This window comes from Cebidichthys violaceus, unplaced genomic scaffold, assembly GCF_023349555.1.
Source record: "Cebidichthys violaceus isolate CVI_PGR_0920_01 unplaced genomic scaffold, fCebVio1.0.p SCAF_20, whole genome shotgun sequence".
Taxonomy (NCBI): domain Eukaryota; kingdom Metazoa; phylum Chordata; class Actinopteri; order Perciformes; family Stichaeidae; genus Cebidichthys; species Cebidichthys violaceus.
This window is the reverse complement of record NW_027176373.1, coordinates 945094-971431: the sequence shown is the minus strand read 5'-3', so window position 1 is coordinate 971431 and position 26338 is coordinate 945094. Positions and strand designations below refer to the sequence as shown.

The following is a 26338-nucleotide window of genomic DNA, read 5'->3' as shown; positions in this document are numbered from 1 at the left end:
GATGGCAGTTGAGGTTCGCTTGCCTTCCGCTCTTATAGCCTCGTCATTTTGGATGCCGCTGCATGTGTCTAATGCTACGGGACATTGGTTCCAGAAAGAGTACGCCAGGTACTGTATTGAATTTGACTCTTGTTAGGTGACCGGATACCTTCCGCATTCTTGTCATTGACATTTTTATCTGAGGCTGAGTCCTGTCCACTCAAGGAATGAGCTTGTGATTCTTCTTGTATTTTTCTGCTGATGTTTATTAACTGGAGACTGGAATACCTACTGCATGGTGACACTTCTAGAAGATGCTACGGTCTTTATAACAAGTATCTTTTATCAGTATTTTATAACCTTGTTAATTTTATATATACACTTTACCTTGCGTTCCAAACCGGTATGTTTACTGATAGCTAGGTTTCAGAGAGCTGTGCTGTGTGTTCTGTACTGTGTGCTTGTCTGTGTGTTCTTTTTCGGCGTGAGCTTTCCTTTTTTTATTTATTATTTTTTTCAATGCGTGTTCGTTGATTTTGGTTCTCGGTTACACTGTGGTTATTTTATAGCTACAATCTGAAATTATTATTTTTTCTTTTGTATTTAATGTCAACTTGTGGCATGACTTTGAAATAAAACAGCAAAACCTATTCTGGGTTTGTCATCATTTTTATTTGAATTAAAGCTACAACAAGGAAGTTTGATTTTGTGTTGATTAGTTAATTATAACGTAGCAGAAAACAGAAAAGGCAGTTGAGGATTTTGTACCTGATTATGGCACTAGATGAGGTTTTTGGATTATTCAAAGTAACGAACAAAGTTGCTTTTGAAAATGTAAATGTAATTTTTAACAATGTGCACCACCAGAAAAATTGTATTCACCTTGACTGTATTAAGGTGGGAAAAAGAAACCGCAGAGACGCATACAATACCTTTCAAAAGTTTGTTATCTCCGGCCACAAAAGCTTGATTTTGGTCCAGTCAGATGACTGAGAGGACTACTCTTCATGTTTTAATGGTCTTTCATTCTTAAAGGTTTGTTAAACTGTATGTCATTCTGTATGCATTGTTTGTTTTGTACATGAAGAACAAAATGCTGTTCAATGGTTCAACCCAACTGATTTGAAAGGGCAGAAAGAGACAAAGATCCCTCTGAGCAACAGTTCAGTAAGAATAGAATAAATCAGCAGTCACTGGAAACTTAGCATCAAAAACAGAATCATATCACAGAAGAATAATCACAGTTTAAACCTCTTCAATCTAAACAATGAGTAGACTGCACAAAGTCAACATCTTGAGTCCAGTGGCATCATTGTGGTTCAATAAAGGTGCTTTAAACTATTTTACATGTATATAATACGTATGAAGTCTGAATGATAAAACTATAACCATCTGCATGGAAAGCTACCACTAGAGATCTGTGAGGAAATGTGTTTTTGTCTAGTAATTTCCGTGAACTGAGCTTTTTTTAAATTTACTTGGCATGTGGTAACAACTTGGAAGTCATGCCCTCCTGGGTCACCTCCCAGCTGGTCTCTGTATCCACCACCAACAGGCTCCACCTCCCAGCTAATCAGGATCAGCAGCCATGAATGAGACGCAGCGAGCGAGTCTGGTGCCCCGTCACTGACCCAGACATCAACCTGTAACTGGGCTGCAAACGCTGAACCGCACACGGTACAGGCTCAGGCTGGGACCACGAGAGAACAAAAGACTACGAGAACAGGTGACGGATTTTCAAACAAAGAAGGGGACTGACAGAAAAAAAAATAGGAACTTATAGACAGACTTCATCCCTCAGCTTCTTCTCCACTCCTGCACCATCTTCACAAACCATCCTGTCAACTCTGGGCCTCCTCACGCCTTCTCAGAGAACACAGGACCCGAAGAGACCGGGAGAGAGACGAGGGGACCTCTCAAAGTGTGTTTAGAGGTAAGAGGGGCAGGTGAACGGGAGTTGAGGCCGAAGGCTTAACCTGCAACCAGGCCACAGTGCTGCTGCTGCTCTGCTGTAGCTTTAGGCCAAAGCCTCTTACTGCTCTCCGGGCTGTGCCAGCACTTAAAGGAGCCATTATGTACCCTTCAAGTGAATACAGTATGCTGCAGTGTGTGTGTGTGTGTGTGTGTGTGTGTGTGTGTGTGTGTGTGTGTGTGTGTGTGTGTGTGTGTGTGTGTGTGTGTGTGTGTGTGTGTGTGCGCTGCATTAAGTTTGAATGGTTTCTTAACTTCCAATTTAGATTCCAGCAGAGATTGCTTCTTGTCAGATAAGACACGTCTATGAGACAATTAATTAAACACAGAATGACATACAGAAGAGGATGAGAGTAACACAACTGCATGAAAAGATGTAAGTGGGAACTTTAAAAGTGAATAGCAAAAATCATATGAAGCAAGGCAGGAATTAGGGGGATAAGGAGACAGTAAAAAATGTGAACAATATGACTAGATAAGATAAAAGCAAGAAAGCTTAACCAAAAACGACCGCCAGATATTCCAAGAGCCCAAAGTAGTGATATAAAATTCCAAATGTTCAGTTTACACAAAATGATGAGAGCGAAAAGCAGCAAATTCTCTCATTTGGGAAGCTATATACAGCTATATACAAAATGACTCATATCAAAAAAGTTGCGGATTCTTTTTCTGTATTTTTCTATTGTTACAGAAACTTCTTTATGCTGAGCTAAGCTAACCAACTGACCTGCCAGTGGTATCAATCTTGTTATTTATCTCTCGGCAAATAAGAACTATAAAGTCCACAAGTAAGCGGTTACATGGATGTCAGATGTATTAGAGAGTGTGGCTCATTTGGTATAGATCACTCGCATGTAAAACAAATACTAGGTCCTTTGAGATGTACGAGATGAAGACAGAGTAACACAGGAAGAGACAGATATTTTGATAAAATATTATTAATAGCAAGTAGTTAAATAAATAATTGGGGGAAAAAACAACTTGCTTGCCACAAGACTAGTAATATATCGTAAGTGTAAAACTAACACTTACGATATTGAGACGACAATAAGCACAATGGGAAGAAAAATGGTGAAAACGGACATTAAACAAGACTCAGAACCAGCTATGAATGCATGGACAACGTGTGAGGTAGAACAATAAAAGCACAGTACAAGTACCACAAAATTGCTCTATGCAAAAGTACTTGAATACATAATTAAGTTGCACTGAATTCTGCTTTAACAGTTTAAATCTTATATATTAATTAAACATCATAGTCTTCTGTGTTATTTCTTCCACAGACTGAACCGGCAGAACTCGTTAAAGACATGGGAACATTAAACGTTCTCGGTCAACGATGAATGCTTCATGCCTCTCTGTGCCTCTGAATCCCTGCCATGTGAGTCACAACCGATACGCGCATACAAGCACACACGCGTGTTAGCATTCTAGGCCACACACGCAGATTAGCAGCCGAGGCATTAGCAACATTGCTGTTGGGCCCTTTGCATGAAAATCTCTGAGCAGGTTAACTTGAGGTCTCATGAGCTGTGACGACGGAGGTTTTGAACTCTGTGGTCGAATGAAGCCTTGATTCTGAATTCTTTTGAGTTGTCCTAGTGTGACAGATATTAGTCAGTTACTTCCCTTTATTTCATATTTAATCTGTTAAACTGCTGAAGGCTTTGTTGGCCTATAAGCTTGTTTTTAGCTACGCTAGCCTCAGTCCACTACTTTGGTCGGGACTGAAATATCTCAACAACTATTGAATTGATTGCCATTCAAGTTTGTTAAGACATTCCCGGTCCTCAGTGGATGAACTGTAGCGACTTGGTGATCGCTTGGCTTTTTCTCCAGCATCACCAGCAGGTCAAAATGGTAATTTTTCCAGTAAATTATCTTAACGTCTACTTCATGGATCGGCACCAAATTTTGTCCAGACATTCATTGTTCGCTGACAATTTATCCTAGTAACTTTCATGTTCCTCTCACTTTTCTTCTTGCGCAACCTTCAGGTCAAAACTTTGTTTAGCTAATTACCAAATAATATTACCAGAAATAAAATAACCAAATCCAAAACCAAAGCTTTATGCGACAAAATGACTTAACCCTGACTGTGACAGGTCGGGTGTCAGAGCTCTACAAACCCCAGCAAAGAGTTGTCAAGTCATGAATTTGAATATTTCTCTTTATACATTTCACAGAAATTACAATTTAGCTGCTGTAAAGAAATGTATTTATCTCTCTTTGCATTTCAAGTGACCCTACATGGGGCTCTTAAGGTTAACAAATTGGGTTTATATCCTCAACAAGGGATTTAAAAGCAATCTCTCGGTTGCGCAATCTGTTTATTCCAACGTAATAACAGAGCAATGTGGTGATGGTAGCAGCAGTGACTTGAGTTTTAGCTTGTAGTTTGTCACTTTCACAGTTTTAAAGGCGTGGGACTTTGACAGCAAAAGAAGTTATTGTGTAGTTTAGGCTAATGTGTGCATACTTTACACGCCGTACATTGGGGTTTGTGAGGGGTTGTGAATGCAGGGAGGGCCACTCTGTAAAGTACAGATCTATAGGTCTGTGTTTGGGACGGTTGCCAGAATGGCACCCTGCAGTTCTGGATAAAAGGAACCACAGCCCAGCTTATGTCTTTGCATTAGCTGAGCACATTGTGACTTGCTGCATATGGATGAACTTGACTAGAAATGAACTGCATGCTGTACATCTGCACTGCTGCTCTCCAAAAGGTGCACCTGAACCTGTTCAAGATGAATCTCTGGATACTTTTTTTTACCTGTTTAAATGTGTCTTGAATCCAGATTTCTTTGATTTGTTCGTGTCGCACATCCAACTAAATGTTAATCTACTTATTGGACCACTAATGGATCATTAATACACTTATCCCCTCCCCTCGTGGCATCTTCACCTCACATACAGTCTGGGTTTGTTTTTTTTAGTCACACAAGCTATTTATGTTGCCAACTTGTTTGTATTTTTTTAAAGGGATTAGCTGGGAAAAGGTCGCCTCAGTTCCCTTTCAGCTCTCATCCAAATCATACAGTTCTGTTTTAAAAACTCATTCAAACTGATCTATTTGACTCATTATAGCTCCAACGTGGACTCTGTTTTCACCCAATCGTGGGCTGCAGCAGTTATTTTCTGTTTTAACTTTACTATAAAATGTTAGTCTCAAGTATGCTATGTTTATAACTGTAAAATGTCACAGTGTACAGAAAAGCACTTCTCCTACTTTGCTTCACGTAGATAACTGGAATCAAAAAAACGCCTTTGTAAACTGTGTACAGCACTGCAGCTTCATCACCGTGAGGGTAACAAAGGAAAGACTGCTCAGTGGGGGAGAAAATGATTCAGCAGTCATAACTGTAACAACTATGGCTTGTACTTAAGCAATGGGATTAGCCCCAGGAATCCAAGTAAGCCTTTAACATCCCCCACTAGACCCTTTATACCCCCCCCCCCCCCCCTTTCCTTCTCTGGTCTCCTATACCCTGCTAAACCACATGGCTGATTATCTCTGCTCAAACCCTGCTATGTCTAATATAACTGTTTGGTACAAACTTAACCATACCCATTAAGTTGCTTGGGGCTTCTATTATTGTAAGGGGTTTTTTTTTTCTTCAATGTATAATTTATTCTGTAGAAGCTGTTTGTTCCTTTCAGTCTGATGATGCTTGTGACTTGTCTCCTTTGCAGAGCCCACACATGGTGACTTCTGATGTCCTGGTATCAACCCGAGGCTGAACCATGGTCATTCTGCAGCAGGTCAGTCATGTTGGGTGGAAATCTCCAACCCTGTTACTCTTTACCTCATCTCATCTACAGTCCTTCTGTTGTTAGGCCTAAAGGAATGAAGTACTTAATTAATCTCAGCAGGAAATATGTATGCGATGAAAATCAAAGATCAAATAATCTGCCAAAAAAACGACACAATACTTTCAACAATATACAATACTTACCAAACAATATCTTGAATAAAAAGTAATGAACTTTACTGTTCAAATGTTCATGTGTGACATAGTGCAAGTAGTGCAAAATTAAATACAAATGATGCTGTAGAAAGTTGTAGTGTAGTTATGGATTAGAAAAAATGTGCTAAATTTGACATTCACAACATTAATATAGCAGCAGACAACTATTAGCTATGTAAAGCTATAATGATGTCACTCTCCCTCTGTGTGTTTACGAGCTTCTCGGGCCGGCTGTGCGTGCTTTCAGTGCATGTTTGTGCATGTGAGCACACACTGCTGCTGCTCTGCATTGCACTCATGCAGCGGTTGCAGCTGAAAACGCCGTCGCCGTTAGCTCTGTTAGCACTTTCGCCAATGTATGCACCGTTAGCGCCGTTAGCGCCGTTAGCTGTGAGCCGCCGGTTCAGCCGTCACCGAGTTGAGAGCCATTGAGAGGCAATAGAAATGGTCCCGATCTTGTTTATACCACCTTGCTACAGTTTACAGTGAACCGCTTTAAAAATCATAGTAAGGTTTGAAACAAAAACAAAAATCTACAAAAGCAGGCTTCTCCTTTCTATCCGACCTCCGTGGAGTTCGTGGACTGAAATGACAGTAGTTGCTTTCAGATTATATCAGCTGTAGCAAGCTGGAAAAGCTGATTCTGTTTAAAACCAATATAGAATTGATGGCTGTATAAATGCTATAATGCTAAATATGAGGCTAAAGCTGTAACTCAGTGACCTCTTTGCCGGATGATCCACAGAAAACATGAAAATATAGGAGCAGCATTGTTTGTGTATTGCAGGGTAAAGCTGCATAGTTAAAGAACAGTATTATAAATATACTTTTTTTTTTGTTCCAACACAACACTACACACACAGAGCAGCATGTTGAGGGTTTCATGGCCTGTTTTAAAGTGTCGAGTGTTGGCTGTTGAAGGACGACAGAAAGTTGCTGCTAAACTCACTAAATCACCGTTTGTAGGTGACACTGCTAATGAAAGCTTTCTTAAAACCCAGATAAGCGGATGTTCAATTATAATATCTGTAAAAGATTAGATGGCACCTGATATACATAAATGAGATTGTTGCAACAGCAAAATCAGATACAGTAAATGAGAATATAATGGATTAATTATATAGCAAAATTAGGATGTAAATCCTTATGTAAATGTTAAAGGGTCAATATACCCGACTAAAGAAAAGTCATATGTTCTCACTTACTAGTTACTTACTGGTGATAAATATTTGGGACTGTCTATTTGCAGCCTGGTGAGAGTAGTCACACGCCTTAGCTAGCTATTCAGCTAATTACACTTGGCCCCTCATCCCATGTCTCTCCATACGTTCAATTTTAAGACACACCATCCACTTTGACAATCAAAGGTTAGAAAGCATCCATCCAACGCATCATTTTATTTAAATGAAACTGTCACATTGTTATTCAGACTTTTTTGCGACCAGTTTCTCTCAAAGTCAACTTGGTTTTTTTTATTGTTTTTTCTTTTAAAACAAGCTTTCTCGACTTCATTCACCAACTTTTTTAGTTGTTTTGGGAAATACGTTGACATGTTCACAGTAAACCGGTTCTCAAAGGGGCATAATCTATGAGTTATCTGCTAGTTATTGCTACAGTATAAACAAATTGGTCTGATGCATAAAATAAGATGATCAGCTGCTCCCCTCTAAATTAAGAGCTCCATCGAGCCCTATGGGGTCAGGGGTTACGTCACATCCATACTGGGCTGAAGGTGGTCACATTTAAGCCTTTTTCACACTTAATCCTCCCATTCAGGGAGTTGGCAGTAGGCAATTCTGGGTGCGTGGTGCAACTTTGATATAAATCATTTTCAACATACAAACTGAAATAATCACAGGCACAAAAACAGTAAGATTATAGCAGAACATATTACATGATAATGTACAACCACTAGCTCACACTCACCTGTTTGGCATCTTGATGGAACTCCACACCTGCGTTACATTAACACACATCTTTGGATTATTATGCACATATTCTTAACATATTTGTAACTTTTATACATTTTATCGTTTTGGTTTTAAAAACTGGACAGCTCTTTTTCATTTTTAAAACAAACATATTTGACTATATTTTCTATTTTCTTTTATTATGAATTTTTCTATTTTCTATTGATGTTTTGGACTTTTTTAGTTTTAGTTTTTTTCTTGTCTTATGTTTATTGTCAAGCACCAACTATTCCTTGTATGTGATAACTAACTTGGCACCTTTTCTTTAATTGCCTGTTTCCTCTTTTAAATTGAACTCTGGATGAAATCCTCCATTTTTAACCGGAGCTGTGTTTTTTTTAATATTAATCCAGGGGGACTATGTGTGGTTGGACCTTAAAACGGGCCGAGAGTTTGATGTCCCCGTGGGAGCCGTGGTCAAACTGTGCGACTCGGGACAGATCCAGGTTCTGGATGATGAAGGGAGGGTAAGTCAACACATTGACTGTTGTAATAATAACAGTATACCCGTTAAGTTCTTTGCTGAGATCTAGGAGTGTGGCGTCATGACTGAAAAGAAGTCAAACTGGGCGAGAAACACTATCAGACAGGTTGTAAACCAACCGACTGGTTAGCCAAAGTTATTAAGTAGAAACAATAGCAAATGGTTAAATTGTTCCAGAAAATGTCTGCTGTAATCTGTTTGGCATAAATCTATTTTTAAAACCAATCCACAAGTCCCAAGATATTGATCCTGGAGTTCCTTTGAATTATAGAAGGATAAGACTGTGTTCAAGTATTCTTAATGAGCGACTTTATTGTTATTTGGAATCATTGGATCTGCTGGTAGACAAAGAAAATTGCTTTTTAAAGAAAAGATCTTGTATTGACCCCCATGTATTCTTTATCTACTGCAGTCCATGCTAGAGAATACAAGAAGGGAGGCCTACTTTTAGTTGTTTCATACATTTTCAGAAAGCTTGTGATTGCATGAATCATGACCTTCTCATCTTCTCACTACACATTGTACTTGTAATGATGAGAAATAGAGCTGGGCGATGATAATTTATCCTCTTTCAATCGTGACTAAATCATACATTGTGATACACAATTACGTTTTCTAAACTGATGATGACAAGAACATACTAACTCAAATGTCTCAGAAACTTCTGCTTATGGGAATGTAATCTGTGAAGGAAGTTTACAACAGACAGTGTGGGGAACAATTTGACCATTCGCCTTTGTTTTCTGTTTTTAATAAGTTTGGCTAACCGTCTGATCGTCTGAACGCTGATGTTCGTTTTATGCCTGGGGGTCCCGGCCCCCACTAGGGGAGCCCCAAGCCTTTTTGATTTTAAGGGGTGTAAGAGAACTTGTTTCAAAAATATACACTTGCCCTACATTTGTCTCAGTATTTCTTTCATTTCTTTGAAGAAAAATTGAACGCAAAGCTATATTCACAGAGGCTTCCTTCTCTGCTGAACAGCCTCGTCCTGCAGCTAATAGAACAATAGCGTCAGGTAGAAGAAAACAATGACTATGTCGAAAAAGAAGCCGATTAAGTACGTATGATTGTTAAAAATCAAAACGGTACATAATTAAAATCCCGAAATACAGACAGACAATTGTATTAAAACTTCCTAAAAATAACAGGAAAACTAAACTCTGATGCAATAATCACAGGAAACAATCTGCTCAAATTTGACCCAAATCGTTTTCCACAAACTCACTGCAGTTATTACGTTCACTCTTTGGGTTAATTGTACAGCTCATCAGTTGTTCTGTACCATTATTGTTATGCATTGACTAAAATATGAAATATCCTTGAAAATGTGTCACTTAGTCAGTTTATTCAATGATAAAAAGAAAAGGTGTCTCTAATCTTCTTTCCTCTCTCTCGCAGGAACACTGGATCTCCCCTCAGAATGCCACCAACATCAAGCCCATGCACCCGACCTCCATCCACGGGGTGGAGGACATGATCCGCCTGGGCGACCTCAACGAAGCCGGCATCCTCCGCAACCTGCTCATCCGCTACAATGAACGCGTCATCTATGTTAGTAGCCCTTCGTTTGCTCTCAAAGAGCGCACAGATATTAACAGTCAGAGAGCTTCACATGGAGAAACACATGGAGGAAATTGGCCACAGCCCAGTGAAGTTCTTACTCAGGTTAAGCTGTTTACTTGTACCTTCAGTACCCTGCAGATGAGTTGACTTGTTGCTATAAATAAAGCAATAAACAGAATGTCCCTACTTCGCTCTTTGACCGAGAACTACGGGTTTATTTATAAAGGTGACAGAAAGAAGCACATTGCTTTTACCAAATGAAAACAAATTGGAGACCTTATCTCCTAATTGTTTTAGATGTTCTTCATGCATTAAACCCCAAATCAGGTTACTTTGGGAACAGGAAGAGAGTTTTCTCTTTTTCTCACCCAAACTGAGCTGATCTGTGGCCCACTGCTCCTGGTCACACCTGTTTAGGGCCTTTATTAATAGACCAAGCAGGCTTAAACAGGTTTACGATGGATATATCGTCTATTAGTTGGTGCTTAACAGCTCAGTTGTCCCAAGAGGGGAAAGCTCCTAAAAACATGAAATTTGTTGTGTTTTCCTTTTGGGAGTGCATCCCAGTTAGTTCTGTAATAGTCTTTGTTCTCTCTCTCCATGTAGACAAATTGTGGTGGAAGGGTGAGTATGAAGTTGAAATAGATTGTTGTGATAAAAAAAAAAGAAGAGCTAACACGCCTCTGCGACGCCACATCCCCCTAACATATTTTCTTCTCCATATTTGCTATATTTAACATGTAACTGCTGTAACTGTGGGTGAAGAGAGCAGCCACGGATCAGATTTACATTTTTTATTTGACTGTAATTATCTAAGTTTATTTTTTGTAGCACACTTTATACACAAAGGTGCTTAAACACAAGTTTACACACAAGTACAATCAAGAAATAAAACATTCAAATGCAACTTTTAAAGAAATTTAAAATGAGACGTTCAGTTAAGCAAAGTAGTAGAAAACATAATGTTTTAAATACACAGTTAAAGGTAGTTAACAGGGAGAGAGGTGAGTAAAAGCTGCTTCTTTATGTTTAGTTTAGACTCTGGGAACCGTTAGCGTAACGCTACCATATGGCAGAGATGGTTTAGTAAATGATAAAAAAAAACATATTTATAGACAAGCAGATGTTAGACGAGAAGGTCGATTAAAACTCTCATATAGACTGAATTTTCAGTCATGATCTTGATTTGAACCTGGGTGGAAATTGAATTCATGGCTTTTCTTGGTTTCCATGTGTTACAGTGCAACTCTTTGCTTGTTTTATTAATGACTGATTCTTGCTTGTGTACTCACTCATTTTTTTCTCTGGCTTTTAAAGCATCTAGACACACATTTGGATGACTGTAGCTCTGATAATGAATCACTGCAATGCTTTTAGAAAGTTTGAATTTGCTACAAGAAGTACAGTTTCATGTGATTAATGCAATGAACTCTGACGGGTGAATTCACCGCTAATCCGCTGGAAATCTATGTCATCTTCATTTAATATTGCTTATGTTTTTTTGATTTCATCGCCTTGGAAAGCATTTTATATTCATGGCTTGAAGAGCGCTCCATAAATAAAAGATATTATCATTTTACAGTATACAACATATAAGAACCCAAATAACATTATGGGCGACTGGGCGGTGTTTGCGCTGTAACATCCTTTTTGCAAAAGCTTTTATGAATTTTTATGAATTGCAAGTTATGCACAATTCATGGCGCTATCAGCGATCCGCAATCCATTCTTTGAGAATTTGCTTGCGAGTTCCTCGAGTTTGTAAAAGTACGAGATATTCTCTCTCTAAAATGCGTGACTATAACTTGTTTCGAAACACACGCTCTTGTGGTTTTTTTTTGGGTTCCCACAGACGTATACCGGCTCAATCCTGGTGGCAGCCAATCCTTACCAGCTGCTACCCATCTACACTCCAGACCAGATCCGCCTCTACACCAATAGGAAGATAGGAGAGATGCCGCCGCACATATTCGCCATAGCAGACAACTGTTACTTCAACATGCAGCGGAACAACAAGGACCAGTGCTGCATCATCAGGTGTGTGAACTGAAGAACATGCAGTTAAGACGGGCTCAAAGAGAAGCGCATATATATATACGACATTAATATACAAGTTAAACAACATAAGTACGGTTAAAAATGCTGTTTTAACACAACATGACATATTAAAATGTATGTTTAGTTTCCTTGATAAAGATAATTGTTATGTGCTGCAAAGATTTTTCTGTCATTGATAGTCAACTCCTGCATCTTTTCAGGATAATACTACTAAATAATAACCTCATGTCTGTACGCTAAATACAGTATAAAGCTACAGCCAGCAGCCAGTTAGCTTAGCTTAGCACATAGAATGGAAGCAGGGGGAAACTGCCCACCTGTCTCTGTCCAAAGGTAACAAAATGCACCTAACAGCATCTCTAAAGCGTATTAATTAAAGCCTGGCAACTGCTCCCAGCCAAGATATAGTCCGGCTCATAATTACCCCAAAAAATAGCGATTTGTCGTTTTTTACACTTAAGTTTGTAAAATGATTGGACAAAACAAAACACAACATTTGTATTAGTGGGCCTCACAGATGCTGGTAGGCAGTTTATATAATGTTGCTGTCGTTAGCATCATATTGTTTGTAAAGACATTTACGGGTTTCGTACTACTAACGGTGCTCTCTGTGTGACAGCGGTGAGTCTGGAGCTGGGAAAACAGAGAGCACAAAGCTGATTCTGCAGTTCCTCGCTGCCATCAGCGGACAACACTCCTGGATAGAGCAGCAGGTCCTGGAGGCCACGCCCATCCTCGAGGGTCAGATAGTCATTGTGTTTTTCACACTCAATTGTAAATTCACGTACACGTCACATCCAGCTGTTCTGGAGCTTTCGATCGAATCAAATGATCTTCTGCAGCAGGTGGCGTTTCAACAGTTTGCATGGATTTGTAGAGTTTAATTATTTCCCCTTTTTATGAATAAACTTTGAACTTCAGAAGTTAAATCTAATCCGTTTTTGCTGCCTTATTCCTCTGCAGTTCTACTAACCGTTCAGCTACATCAGTACAGCTGTACACTGTCAGACTCTCTCTACGTTTCTGTGCTTTTTTTCCCCCTTCACCTCACTCACAGTGTGCTTTGTCAATCCATTCAGCCTTTGGCAATGCCAAGACCATTCGCAACGACAACTCCAGTCGCTTCGGCAAGTATATAGATATCCATTTCAACAAGCGAGGGGCGATTGAAGGAGCCAAGATAGAGCAGTACCTGCTGGAGAAGTCCCGTGTGTGTCGACAGGTGAGACACCGGATCGAAGTTTAAGATCAAACACATTCTCCATGTCAAAGAAGAAAGACGGTCGTAACTTCAGGTCTTTTCAGTTAAGTTTTGTCTACTTTTCTCACTCTCTCCCCTTCTTGTCCTCCAGGCTCCAGATGAGAGGAACTACCACGTTTTTTACTGCATGCTGAAGGGGATGGCTCCAGAGATGAAGGCCAAGCTGGGCCTGGGCCTCGCCACAGACTACTCCTACCTCACCATGGTGAGAGACCACTCATACAGTCTGTGTACTGACACACATATATATATATATATATATATATATATATATATATATGGTCATTATCAAGCTTTTATTACGACACACAGGCATATATTACAACACATATACAAAAATACATATATATATGATCAATACTGTCTTTATTGTAAATAGTGAGTATACTGGTGAACATCATATCTTTCTCATGGGTGGATTATGACATGCAAAAGGCCCCACCACCACCTTCTACATAGGAGCAAGACACACTCATTTTGGGATTAAATTCAGAATGAGAGTAGACAAACCTTCTTTAAATTTAAATACATTTAATGTAATAATATTCACTGCCGAAAACAAATGTAAACGATACAATTAACTTGGTTAAACAACTAATTGTTTCAGCTTTGAAAAGGTGAGATTTATGCTTTATTATAAAGTATATATTTTGGTTTGTACAATAAGACAAAATGTTTTAGAGATGAGCTGGAAAATGAACATCAGTTACATGAACATTAAAAGAGAGCGGCGGACCTTTTCAATAGTACACATCCAAACAGAGACAGCTAATAAACCAACCTGCTGTTCAACAAGCCACTCCACTAGTGTGGCTAATCAAGAAAACAATAAAGATCTCTGTGTGTTTTACCTTCCAGGGTAAATGTACAGCGTGTGACGGTCGAGACGACCTGAGCGATTACTCCAGCATCCTGTCGGCCATGAAGGTCCTCATGTTCACCGAGACGGAGAACTGGGAGATTTCCAAACTGCTGGCAGCCATCCTGCACATGGGCAACCTGCGCTTTGAGGGTAAGATGAGCGGCACATTTACACTTTGCTGACAGTGTCAGAAAAATGTGTTTCTAATATTGTGTCACATAGTAAATACATAACGCACTGGTTAGAACAGAGCTGTGATGAAAACGATGCTCTTTTTGGTTTTCCTCAGCTCGTACGTATGACAACCTGGACGCCTGTGTGGTTGTGAGATCTCCCGACCTGATTACTGCTGCTTCACTCATGGAGGTGTGTGTGTGTGTGTGTGTGTGTGTGTGTGTGTGTGTGTGTGTGTGTGTGTGTGTGTGTGTGTGTGTGTGTGTTACAAACAGTAATGGAGGAAATATTCAAATCCTTTACTTAAGTAAAAGTACTAATATCACATTGTAGAAATACTGTGTTACAAGCAAAGGTCCTCGATTGAAAAGATTGGAACAATGCAAAAAGTTCCAATATCTTTGAAATACATTTGCAGCTACACAACTATCTGTGTGATTAGATTTAATTTGTTAGACTATTCTTATGATCAAACTCCGTATGGTATCGCTAACGCTAACGAGGATAGACGGCTGCTCGACAAACACTCAAAAACTGCATTTCTGCAGATTTATTTTCTGCTTTTTCGCCAAATGTTTTGATAAATTCACTGGCATTACCTCCCTCTCTTGTAAAAGGTTTATTGCATTTGTGACAATGAGAGTTAACTTTTTAAAGTACCGATAGCAGAACCATTTACTCCGGACCTCATCAGTACTCCGGGTTTTTACTAATTTAGAACCAAGCATGTTTGGTGTTGTGTCTTAAAATACAGATGCGCATTGTGAAGCTGCTTTAAATTGAACTCCATTTCTCTTACGATTTCTCTTACGTTAATTGTTGCGCTCTGCTGTAGGTGGACCCTAAGGACGTGATGGTGTGTTTGACCACACGCACCCTGATCACTCGAGGGGAAAGTGTCGCCACGCCTCTCAGTGTGGATCAAGGCCTGGATGTCAGGGACGCCTTTGTCAAGGTACCGATCTTTTACCAAAATAACTGAAATCTCTGATCTGAAACAACCTAAATCTGTCTAACTTTGGCAACAAAAACTTCATGCAGGACCCCATCACTCAAACGCTTATTGAGAAAAAAGCTTTTCGTTGTCTTTGAAGAAGAATTTAGCAGCAGCTGAAATTCTGATTTATTGCTGACCTCCGGTGGTTAAAAGTCTCACTTTGCTACAGTGATGTGGATGTGTAGATCTACAAAATATACACATCATGATGAAAATAAGCCTATAAAATCCCATAATACTGACCATGAGTTACGCCTTCCAGGGGATCTACGGCCGGCTGTTTATCTGGATTGTGGATAAGATCAATGCTGCCATATACAGACCGCCATCCTGCGAGAGCAACATCGTGCGCAGGTCTATCGGGTTGCTGGACATCTTTGGTTTTGAGAACTTCATCGTCAACAGGTGCCACATCCTGGGTCATTTTGTTAGAAACCATCATTATTGGTCCGTTCATCTGACATAGGAAAATCTTGTTTGAACCCTAGTTTGTGTCATCAAAAATTGTTGTTTCCACCAATTTAATCCTCTACTTTCTCACCTCCTACTCCTTGCTTTCTCTCCTTCGATTTGCCTTCCCTGTAGTTTCGAGCAGCTGTGCATCAACTTTGCCAACGAGAACCTGCAGCAGTTCTTTGTTCGCCACGTCTTCAAACTGGAGCAGGAGGAGTACAACCTGGAGGACATCAGCTGGCAGCACATCGAGTTCACAGACAACCAGGACGCGCTGGACATGATCGCCAACAAACCCATGAACATCATCTCCCTCATCGATGAAGAGAGCAAGTTCCCTAAGGTGCAATGCAAGGGAGAGTTACACCAGTCTATAGATTCAGTGATATATTGATTTGCTGGGCTAATTCTGGGCTTTTTTACAAGATTATTGGAAGTGTCAACCATATTTGTAACCGCAATTCAGTGTCAGAAGTCGACAGATTTATCTTGCTTTTCTTTATAGTTGATGTCTGGTTCTTTGTCTTTTGTCAGGGAACTGATGCTACGATGCTCTACAAGCTCAACTCGCAGCACAAGCTCAACTCCAACTACATCCCACCTAAAAACAGCTACGCCACCCAGTTTGGTATCCAACACTTTGCTGGAGTGGTGCATTATGAGACCAGAGGTGCGTTCTGTTTCATCCATTTTGCGGCATTACGTCACGTCGCTCCTCTCTTGTTTGTGATGGGTTATGTTGCAATTCGACAGGATTCTGGTAAGATTGAAGGTCAGATGGGATGAGAGAAGCAGGACCATCTAAAATGTGGTCGAACTGAACAAATCATAATAGAGAGAGAGAGAGAGAGAGAGAGAGAGAGAGAGAGAGAGAGAGAGAGAGAGAGAGAGAGAGAGAGAGAGAGAGAGAGAGAGACACATAATGCCACATATGGACAAATGTAAAGTCATAGAAACTACCTTTGGCAGATAACGAGACCCTACCTGACATGAATAGGCTGAGTATAATTTGGACCCGGTCCGATTCGGGGACCAGCAGTAAAGGAAAGTAGATTACTCGACTGCACTTAAAAAATTTATAGGTACTTTACTTGAGTTTTTTCTTTTCGTGCCACTTTATCCTTAAATATTGTAGTTTTTACTCCACATCTAACAGCTTTAGTTATTTTACAAGTTGCATTTTGCAAACAAAACATATGAAGAGCTTATAGAATAAAAAAAGTTTTCTTATAAATCAAATTATTAAGTAAACCTGAAAAAAACAACTATTTTGATAATTGTAATTTTTAATGCAAAAACATTTCCTGGTTCCAGCTTCACAAATGTGATGATTTGCTGCTTTTCCTTTAAATAAAGTTAATAATTGTAATGTATTAGTGATAATGTTAAGGTTTGGACTGTTGGTTGGACAAAATAAACATTGTGACGTTATAAAATAATACATTTTCAATTTAAAATTTTGCCATAATAAAAATAATCAGTAGTTGATAGTTTAAAATGCAACATCCTGTTTTTACATGAATGCATGAGTCATCATGATCTAGTTAAATAATAGCGTTTTTATAGTTTTAATTAAGTATATTTTCCTGGTAATACTTACATACTTTTACAGAGTAACAGATAACAGAGTATTTTCAGCGTGTGGTATAAGTATTTTATCTTTTCTCTCTCTGTCCTCCCTCCAGGCTTCCTTGAGAAGAACCGAGACAGCCTCCACACCGACATCATCCAGCTCGTCCACTCTGCCAAGAACAAGTTCATCAAGCAGATCTTCCAGGCTGATGTGGCCATGGTGAGACCGACAAATACTGCCACACCACTGCACTTTGCCTGCATGAATACTTGTAAATGGTGGACTAATATTTTTCTACCTCCTTTTTGACTTTTGTTATGACTTTAAAGGCGTTTGCTGTCTTCAAGTGATAATGACGTTCTTCCCTTCAGCGTTTTCTCCTCCCGGTGTTGGCTTTTAACTAATGGCACACCTCCTCCTCTCTTTCTGCTGTCTCTTCTCTGTGTCCTCTTTCTTCTCCTCTCACATCAGTTTCTGTGTGGCTATCAGCAGCCCAGCACCCCTGCTCCCAAGGTAATCAACGGCCTTTAGCGACATGCGGTCACTACAAAAACCCTGTGTGTGTGTGTGTGTGTGTGTGTGTGTGTGTGTGTGTTCATGTAGACTGGATAGAAACCCATGAATCCAGAGCTCGCCCTCATTCCTCAAGCTCGTCTTTTTATCCGACAGGTCTGCGGGTTGTTGTAGCAGAAACCAGAGAGAAAAGTGTTTATTTGATAAAAGCTTAAAGTTAATGAGGTAAATAACCAGAAAACTCGGTGACACACACATCAACCACTTCAGAAAGCAATTCTAGCTTTTTGACAGGACACTTTGAGAGACTTCCAGAGAACTGAGGGCCTTTTCAAACTTATCCTGTTGCCTGTTTGGCTTCGCTGGAGCTTTGAATTACAGTGAAGACAGCTGTCAGAGGTTTTGTCTTGTTTCCTGTTTCATTCGTTTGTTGTGTTCAGTAGTAATAATGTGTGTGAGCATCCCGTGTTTGTGTGCACCACTGTGTTTAAAATGTGTCTAGTGTTTATTCACATGCTGCAAACCATCAACAAAATGATAGGAAAATTAAAGGAGCGAGTTAAGAAACAAAATTACAAATTTACAAAATGTAATGGATTTCAAATGTCTATTAGGATAAAATTATGAAGTGGTAACAGTTTGGACTGACACGGACGTAAACTGCAACGTGACTGGTTGGCGGAGTCATACAACTGTTAGGCTGTATTTCTATATTTTAGTTTTTTTACATTTATGTACAACGATAACAATTTTTATGTGCATTTAAAAATATGCGAAGAGTCATTAATATATAAATCACAAAATACATTTGTGAATCCTGTTTGCATTCAAGTATATTGAGCCTGAACTGACTTAAGATTTTGTCAAAAAATGTATAAAAGGAAATTATTTATTTTTTTAAAGTGAAAGAAATGAAGGTTAACAGTCAAATGTTGTCTCATAAAGATACATTTTAGTGACATGATGGAGATTAAAAAATACATATAGTATCCTAATTATATCCAAGGATATTATATCCAAAATATCCTTGACCACGTGCCTATTTGGGTTGGTCGTGAATCAGAATGTTTTGATATGTGGCTGTAGACACTTGTTCATCTGGATTGGTGAAACATAGTTTGATGTACCTCCATCGTCTATGTGTGTTTGCAGGGCGCTGAGACGAGGAAACGCTCTCCAACTCTGAGCAGTCAGTTCAAACGTTCCCTGGAGATGCTGATGAGGACGCTCAGCGTGTGTCAGCCGTTCTTCGTCCGCTGTATAAAACCCAACGAGCTCAAAAAACCTATGGTGAGCATATACAAAGACAAAATACAGGACTTTCCCTGTTTTTAGAGACTTTGTGCTAAGCTACGTTAGCCGGCTGCTTATTGTATCTGCTGTAGCTTCATATTTACCCCACAGACATTAATATTGTTCTCATCTTTCTCTCAACAAGAAAGCAATGAGAGTATTTCCCCAAAACATGTAACTCTATAGTTTAACACCTGTACAGGTCGACCATATTGCATTTTCCGAACACATTAAGCTTCTTTTTCTTCAGCTTTTCTACATTTTCACTATGTCCTCTGAAGTTTTGATGCTTTTGAAACCTCTGCTCTTAATCTTGTCTGTTTCTCTGTTGTTCTTCTCAGTTATTTGACAGAGAGCTGTGTATTCGTCAGCTGCGATACTCCGGCATGATGGAGACCATCAGAATACGGCGGGCCGGCTATCCCATCAGATACACCTTTGGGGAGTTTGTGGACCGTTACCGAGTCCTCATGCCCGGCGTCAAACCTGCTCACATACAGGTCAGCAGCACAACCACTGTCACCTGTTACAATTCTGATTTAGCTGTCTTCTTCCGTCCTGATAAACCTGTTTAAAGGGGCAACCGGTAACATTATTAAAGGGTCAGTTCACCCAAACTACACACAGACATATGTCTCGACATAGATTTCTGACACCTCAATATAAATTGGTTGAATGTAAGTTTATTTGTGTTGATGAAAGCATTCAAAGTTTTTTTCTACTGAAGAAGAAGTCCTTACGTGGGAAAATATCAGCTGGAGTCAGGAAGTAGCTAGCCTAGCTTAGCATAAAGACTGCAAGTATGAGGAAACAGCTAGGCTGGCTCTATTCAAAACAGAACATAAAAAAACAGCTTAATATCACAAAATAACATATGAGGAGCTCAACACACAAGTTGGACTGTTAGTCAGTTTACCAGCCAAGCAGTGTTATTCACACGTATGTGCTGGATATGATGCATTTGTTTGGTAAATATCTATTGCAGCTTTATTGCAGAAAATACCAGTATCACATCTTTTGACATGATACGGTTTCTACGGAGCCCTTCGTCTTTAAAACAGTCTCTCTGGTCCAGAAGTCGTCACTCTGTCGTTGTTCTCGCTCCTTCCAGGACGACCTACGAGGGACGTGTCAGCAGATCGCTCAGGCCCGGCTGGGAAAACACGATGACTGGCAGATCGGAAAGACCAAGATTTTCCTAAAGGTTATTGTTTTTGTGCTTGAGTAAAAGTTGTGAAGGCTTGAGTTGTTTTAGGCGTTACTGCAGCATCTTGACTCTGAATCCCCATCAGTGCTCTTGTTTTGAGCCAAAACGAAGAGGCGAATCTTAAAAATATGCGTCTCTATATACACACAGTGTGTATCCAAGAGTTCACTCTACTTCGGTTTGATCCAGATTCGGTTTGTTGGGAGTTATGTATTGACAATTAAAGGACTATGAGGCATTGTTTTGTCATCTAATCCAATGAACAAATCAAAAAGTTTGGCTTACTTACCTTACTTACCGGCTTACTTCTGCTCCGTCCCAACCTCATTCATTCCTACCGAAGAAACTAATCTTTAAAAACAGGTCATGATTATCAGGGTTGAATAAACCAAATGACAAAAAAATAGTTGCCTACCCTGTTGCCACCATATTTTCCAATTCTCTCTTTCTTACTTCATTTGAGATATTTTGAATATGCTCCACGTATATATATGATTTTCAAAGAACAAGGCCTCAACAACCCAAGACAAGTTGCAGGAGTCACTTTTGACGGGATAGTCTTTTGAAGCTGCGTTGTATGAGGTCCTTATGTTGTCTCTGCTTGTCTCTTGTCAGGACCACCACGACATGCAGCTGGAGATCGAGAGGGACAAGGGCATCACTGACAAAGTCATCCTCATCCAGAAGGCTGTGCGTGGACTTATAGAGAGGTGAAGTCACTTTCATTGACGGAGCTTGACATTAATAAATGTATATAGTATAGTATATAGTACTCATTATTCAGTAGAAAGTTCCCAGTTTCACTTTGATATATGATTTTTGTGGATAAATATTACCGCTGCTTTAATGTGTTTGTTGCATTTTACTGCTTTGACTCCTTTATTTACTGTTGGGTAGTTTAATCTACAGCAATGCATCATATTCTATAAGATGTTTGTAGCGTCGCTGTCCTGTGAGAACCACGTATCTCTAAAAAAAAGTCAACTTTTCATGAGCTCAGATAAACAGCCCTGTTTTCAGCTTTGTGAAGATGCATTTCGTACCTTTTTAAGTAGTTTATTTAGATTGAGAAGTAGGAAGAGAACACTTCATCATTCAGTTTATTACAAACATTCAACACATCTGGAGATACAAGACTCACTGAACAGTTGCAGACAAATGCGGTGGAGTAAAAAGTACAATATTTACCTCTGAGATATAGCAACGTAGAAGTATATACGTAGCTGCATAAACAAGTGAGGAACAAGTACCTCAAAGTACAGTATTTGAGTAAATGTACTTTCTTACAGTCCACCACTGTCTGGTTTAAAAACTGCTCTCTGTCTCCTCTTCTGTCATAGGAATCACTTTCTCAGACTGAGGAGTGCTGTGACTTTTATCCAGAAGGTGTGGAGGGGTTATCTCTGCAGGAAGAATTACCAAATTGTGAGTCCTTTACACCTTTAATGTGCAGTTTTGTAGTTTTTCATGGGTAAAAAAAAAAATTCATCTTACTGTCCAATTCACGCTAATATCCTCTCCACCTTTGAAACACTTTCCTCTCTGTTAGATGCTGTCTGGCTTCTTGCGCCTGCAGGCCGTCTACAGGTCAAGGAAGCACTTCAGAAGCTACCGGACGACTCGCCTCCGCGTTACTCTCATCCAAGCCCGTTGCCGCGGCTTCCTCATCCGGCAGACATTTTGGCGGCGTCTTCGTGCCGTGTTGACGCTTCAGGCCTACACCAGGGGCATGATAGCCAGACGCCTCTGCCAGAGGCTCAGGGCAGAGGTAAAACGTCCTTATATTTACTACTGCTACTTATATCATGTTGCTGACATGCCAAAAAGAGCGGGCCGTTGGTGTTGAGGGCAGACATGAGGAAGCAGAAAAGATTTTTTTCAGATTTGATTTGGCTAAAAGAGACTTTATTATATTTGTTCCTGTAATATTAGGTACTGATTAGACCGTAAAAAGACTGTTAAAGAATCATTTGGCATTTGGGGAGTTTGCTTGTGTGTGTTAGATGAGCACGTCGCCACCACTCTCATGTCTGTAAGCTAAATATGAAGCTAAGTTCAGACCCCGCCCACTTTCGCATATGTGTAAACGTGGCCAATCACTGCGCAAAGCGAGCATAAATATCCGATCGTCTCTTTTGGAAAGTTACAGCTGGATGTGAAATGCGCTTTGTTTGACACATACTGAGACCTTTAAACACAGAGCATCCAAACAACATAGACGTACTCATGTTAAGAACGTTTTCAGTGTGATCCTGGCCTAAAATATGTCACCGTAAAACCTTCTTTTGTATATTATTTTCTAAATGAGTTAGTTTGAAAGAGGTTGCATGTTGTTGCATGGTGTCTGTTTGTGTAATATGGAAATGTCTGTGTTTTTTTTAAGAATGTTTTTTTTCTTGCCATTCTTGCAAATCTCTATTCCTGTTCTGAAAGATATTGTCGAATAAATTATTTGTTTTGTAAATGTTTGTTTAATCTCAGTTTGTTATCAGCTTGATAAAATTGAACTATCAAATAATATTCCTGAGCAACTCTGCAGTTCCAGTGACCCGACAAGGCAGAAGTTAAGTGGATGGACGCCCCTTTATACAACCTGAATAGAGGTCAAAGTTACTGTCTATTGCGTTCAGCTTTTAAGAATAGTCTATATTCTTTTTAGTCAGTCATCTGTTTACACCTGTAATGTTTCCCTTCAGTTCCTCTGCTCTAGTTTTAAACAGACAAGTAGTCAAAAGCTAACAGAAAGAAAAAAAATGCTAATCAGAATAACACCCAACCTGCCTCTGTCAACCCTCTTCCCCTCTGCCCCCCCCCCCCCCCCCCCCCCCCCCCCCCCTCACAGCTGCAGCATCGCCTGGAAGCAGAGCGCCAGCGCCTGGCCGAGGAGGAGCAGCTGCGATACCAGATGACGGCTCGGCGGGCCAAGGCAGAGGCGGAGAGGAAACACCAGGAGAGGCTCGTCCAACTGGCCCAGCAGCAGGAGGACAGGGACCGGGAGGAAAAGGAGGAGTCGAGGAGGAAGAAGGAGTTGCTGGAGCAGATGGAGAGGGAGAAGGAGCAGCCCGTGGATCACTCAGACATGGTCGACCGCATGTTTGGCTTCCTGGGGAGCACCGGGCCGCTGCCCAACCAGGACGGACAGGCACCGGCTGGTTTTGAGGTATTTGTTATTAATGGTTTTTGAAGTCCAAATAAAAATGTTTGACTGAATTACTTTTGTTGGACGATACATTGTCCTAGAAATAACTGGTCTTAAAATGTGTGACATTTTAAGACCAGTTTTCTAACACTGATAATACATTGATTATATAATAGCATAATAACTCTTGCGCTGCTGGATGTGCAACTTTTTAAATGATTATCTAATATCTAACTTTGTCTGTTTACTGTTTCGCACACATTTCATATTAACAGAGCCATCTTATGTTCAAGCTTAAGCTTTCTTATACAACACAGGACTGCACAATGAAATGTAATGTAACCACCTCGCTTCACACAAAGAAAATATACAAACAGATATTCAAAATGTTTAAATTAGAGTAGAACATGAACAATAAGATAGGCATCAAATATAGCAAAAGTATATTAAACGTAGCACTAAAGGAAGCTAATAAAAAGGGAAACATATACAGTTACGCATATACAGTACGTATATAGTGAGTATAAGTCCAGTGTGACAGAATAGTTCCATGTAAGATAATAATATATATCGCATATTGACTTATTTCCTCTATCCGTGTGTGTTTTACGCTCAGGATTTGGAGAAAGCTCCTCACGGTGAGGAGGCTGAAGAAGAAGTTATGAATGAAGCCATGCCGTTACCAGACGAGGAGGATGAGGATTTGTCCGAGTACAAGTTCTCCAAGTTTGCAGCCACGTACTTCCAGGGTGTTTCCACTCACACCTACATCAGGCGACCCCTCAAACAACCACTGCTTTTTCACGAGGACGAAGGAGACCAGCTGGTGAGAGCCAAAAGGCCCCTCTCGTCACCTCTCCGACGTCCACTCAGTTGTTCTGAGAGCTAGAATTGAAGATCAATATCACAGCTCAGCGATACAAAAGAGGTTCACTCACCTCACTGCTGATTTAAACTAACCTGTTCTGTCCTCCAGGCTGCGTTAGCGGTGTGGATCACCGTGTTGAGGTTCATGGGGGACTTACCGGAGCCCAAATGCCAGCTGGTCATTAATGACGGCAGCGAAAAGATCCCCGTCATGACGAAGATCTACGAAACACTCGGCAAGAGGACTTACAAGAGGGAGCTGCAGGAACTACAGGTGGAGGGAGAGGTGAGATGATGAGAGGGTTTGTGTTCAAATTATTGTTTTTGGACAGAATTACTGATGGCCGGGTGGTCAACGTTCAAAACGTCATCATGTTTGTGTCTACAGAACAGCTCCATAGACAGCCAGAAGAGGAACAGTGTGAGACATAAACTCGTGTCGCTCACCCTGAAGAGGAAATCCAAGATCACTGAGGAGGTGAGATTCAAACCAGCAACAGAAATTGCTGATTATATTTGACATTTTTAACATTCGAATGTGCCCTACTTTCAGAATAACTCTGATGAAATAGCAAATATTATGATATTTATCAGTCCTTGCATGTTCTCATGTGATCTCATGTGTCCCGTTCTGTATTAACATTTTGAATACGATATTCTCAATATCACTGAACATAGAAATATGGGACTGTTACAATAATGTTCATATTTGTTTATATTATGACCACAAATTTATAGTACTTAGGTATCACTTTCTATGATGCCCATGTCTATAATACTTTATAAACAGACTCATAATCTGCTTTTAGAGCACTATAATTATAGTTATTAGTGAGTTAAGCACTCATGCATTTTCATAATGATTTATAACACAAATCATAACAAATTTCTTAACAACTTATAAGCATAAATTGAATAAAGTTTTTTCACTTTACTTAATTAAAACAAACAATGACCTCTTATAGATAGATACTTATAACCAGCTTGTAATGTATTATATCTGCCTATAACAATCACCACTTGTAGTAAGTAATAATCACATTTTAATGCAATACAAAACAGGTTATAATGTATTACAATTATGGGAATTATAATACACTATTATCCTGAGTGACCAACAATTATGATACTTGACTTTATAAGTCATTATAAAATGCTTCATAGTGTGTTATGATTATTGTTATGAAGCATTATGAATGCTTTTAAACTACAATCACACATTGCTATAAGCAGATTATAACGCATGATTAGTGTGGGGATAATATTCAAACTGCACCCATCGTTTGTGATGTGGATGACAGCGGTTCATTTCAACTGTTTTCATTGGTGAAGAGCTTTTTTTTCTCCGATGTCGGTGGCAGGTGACCAGGCGGTTGACGGAGGGAGACTACGGTCTCCAGGGGAACAGCATGCTGGAGGACCGACCCACCTCCAACCTGGAGAAACTTCACTTCATCATCGGCAACGGCATATTGAGGCCCGCCCTCAGGTGACCTGCAAGCAACAGCAGCTTTAGTATCTTAAAGTCACTGTGAGGAACTTTTAACTGGTTATGAAACCAATTTAATATTGATGCCTCTATATATCAGCGAGAAGATTGGCTATTTCTATATAGATATTCTTTATGCCTCCTGCTCCTCATCTTTGCTGCAGGATAGAGGCTCCAGGCTACATTAGCAGCTACTAGCATAGCACCGGAATCAATGACTGAGCTGTCAGTGGTGGAGTTGCATTGTGGTTAATGTAGGCACCAGGGTTTGACAAGGAAAAATAATGTAGGAAATGAGAAAAGAGGATATTTTTGGTTCTGCTGCCTTGATTTTAATACTTTGATATTACTTTCCAACAGTCTAACAGTGTTACAGAAGTAACAGAGTACTCCTTTAAGAGTGATTAAACCCGATGGTGGTGTTAGACATGGAGCCATCACAATAATATAGAATCATAATTTTCATTTTGTCAATATTTTTACAGATTTTCAGGGCAATTTTACAAAATATAATCAT

The 26338-nt window shown here is 39.8% G+C and overlaps 1 protein-coding gene across 1 annotated transcript in view; it reads left to right on the top strand.

Annotated features, from left to right (window-relative positions):
* The first annotated feature begins 5694 nt into the window (after window positions 1–5694).
* LOC137876797 (unconventional myosin-VIIa-like) overlaps window positions 5695–26338 on the top strand; it is a 45726-nt gene continuing 25082 nt past the window's right edge. The window contains exons 1-25 of the mRNA XM_068716598.1: window positions 5695–5712; window positions 8242–8355; window positions 9771–9923; window positions 11788–11972; window positions 12613–12734; window positions 13073–13215; window positions 13346–13459; window positions 14113–14266; window positions 14406–14482; window positions 15126–15245; window positions 15550–15692; window positions 15873–16083; window positions 16275–16410; window positions 17426–17532; window positions 18979–19116; window positions 19461–19619; window positions 20231–20323; window positions 20942–21036; window positions 21667–21751; window positions 21876–22094; window positions 23169–23486; window positions 24082–24291; window positions 24442–24618; window positions 24721–24810; window positions 25694–25821. Coding sequence (XP_068572699.1) covers window positions 5695–5712; window positions 8242–8355; window positions 9771–9923; window positions 11788–11972; window positions 12613–12734; window positions 13073–13215; window positions 13346–13459; window positions 14113–14266; window positions 14406–14482; window positions 15126–15245; window positions 15550–15692; window positions 15873–16083; window positions 16275–16410; window positions 17426–17532; window positions 18979–19116; window positions 19461–19619; window positions 20231–20323; window positions 20942–21036; window positions 21667–21751; window positions 21876–22094; window positions 23169–23486; window positions 24082–24291; window positions 24442–24618; window positions 24721–24810; window positions 25694–25821 — 3509 coding nt within the window. The remainder of the gene's footprint in view (window positions 5713–8241; window positions 8356–9770; window positions 9924–11787; window positions 11973–12612; window positions 12735–13072; window positions 13216–13345; window positions 13460–14112; window positions 14267–14405; window positions 14483–15125; window positions 15246–15549; window positions 15693–15872; window positions 16084–16274; window positions 16411–17425; window positions 17533–18978; window positions 19117–19460; window positions 19620–20230; window positions 20324–20941; window positions 21037–21666; window positions 21752–21875; window positions 22095–23168; window positions 23487–24081; window positions 24292–24441; window positions 24619–24720; window positions 24811–25693; window positions 25822–26338) is intronic.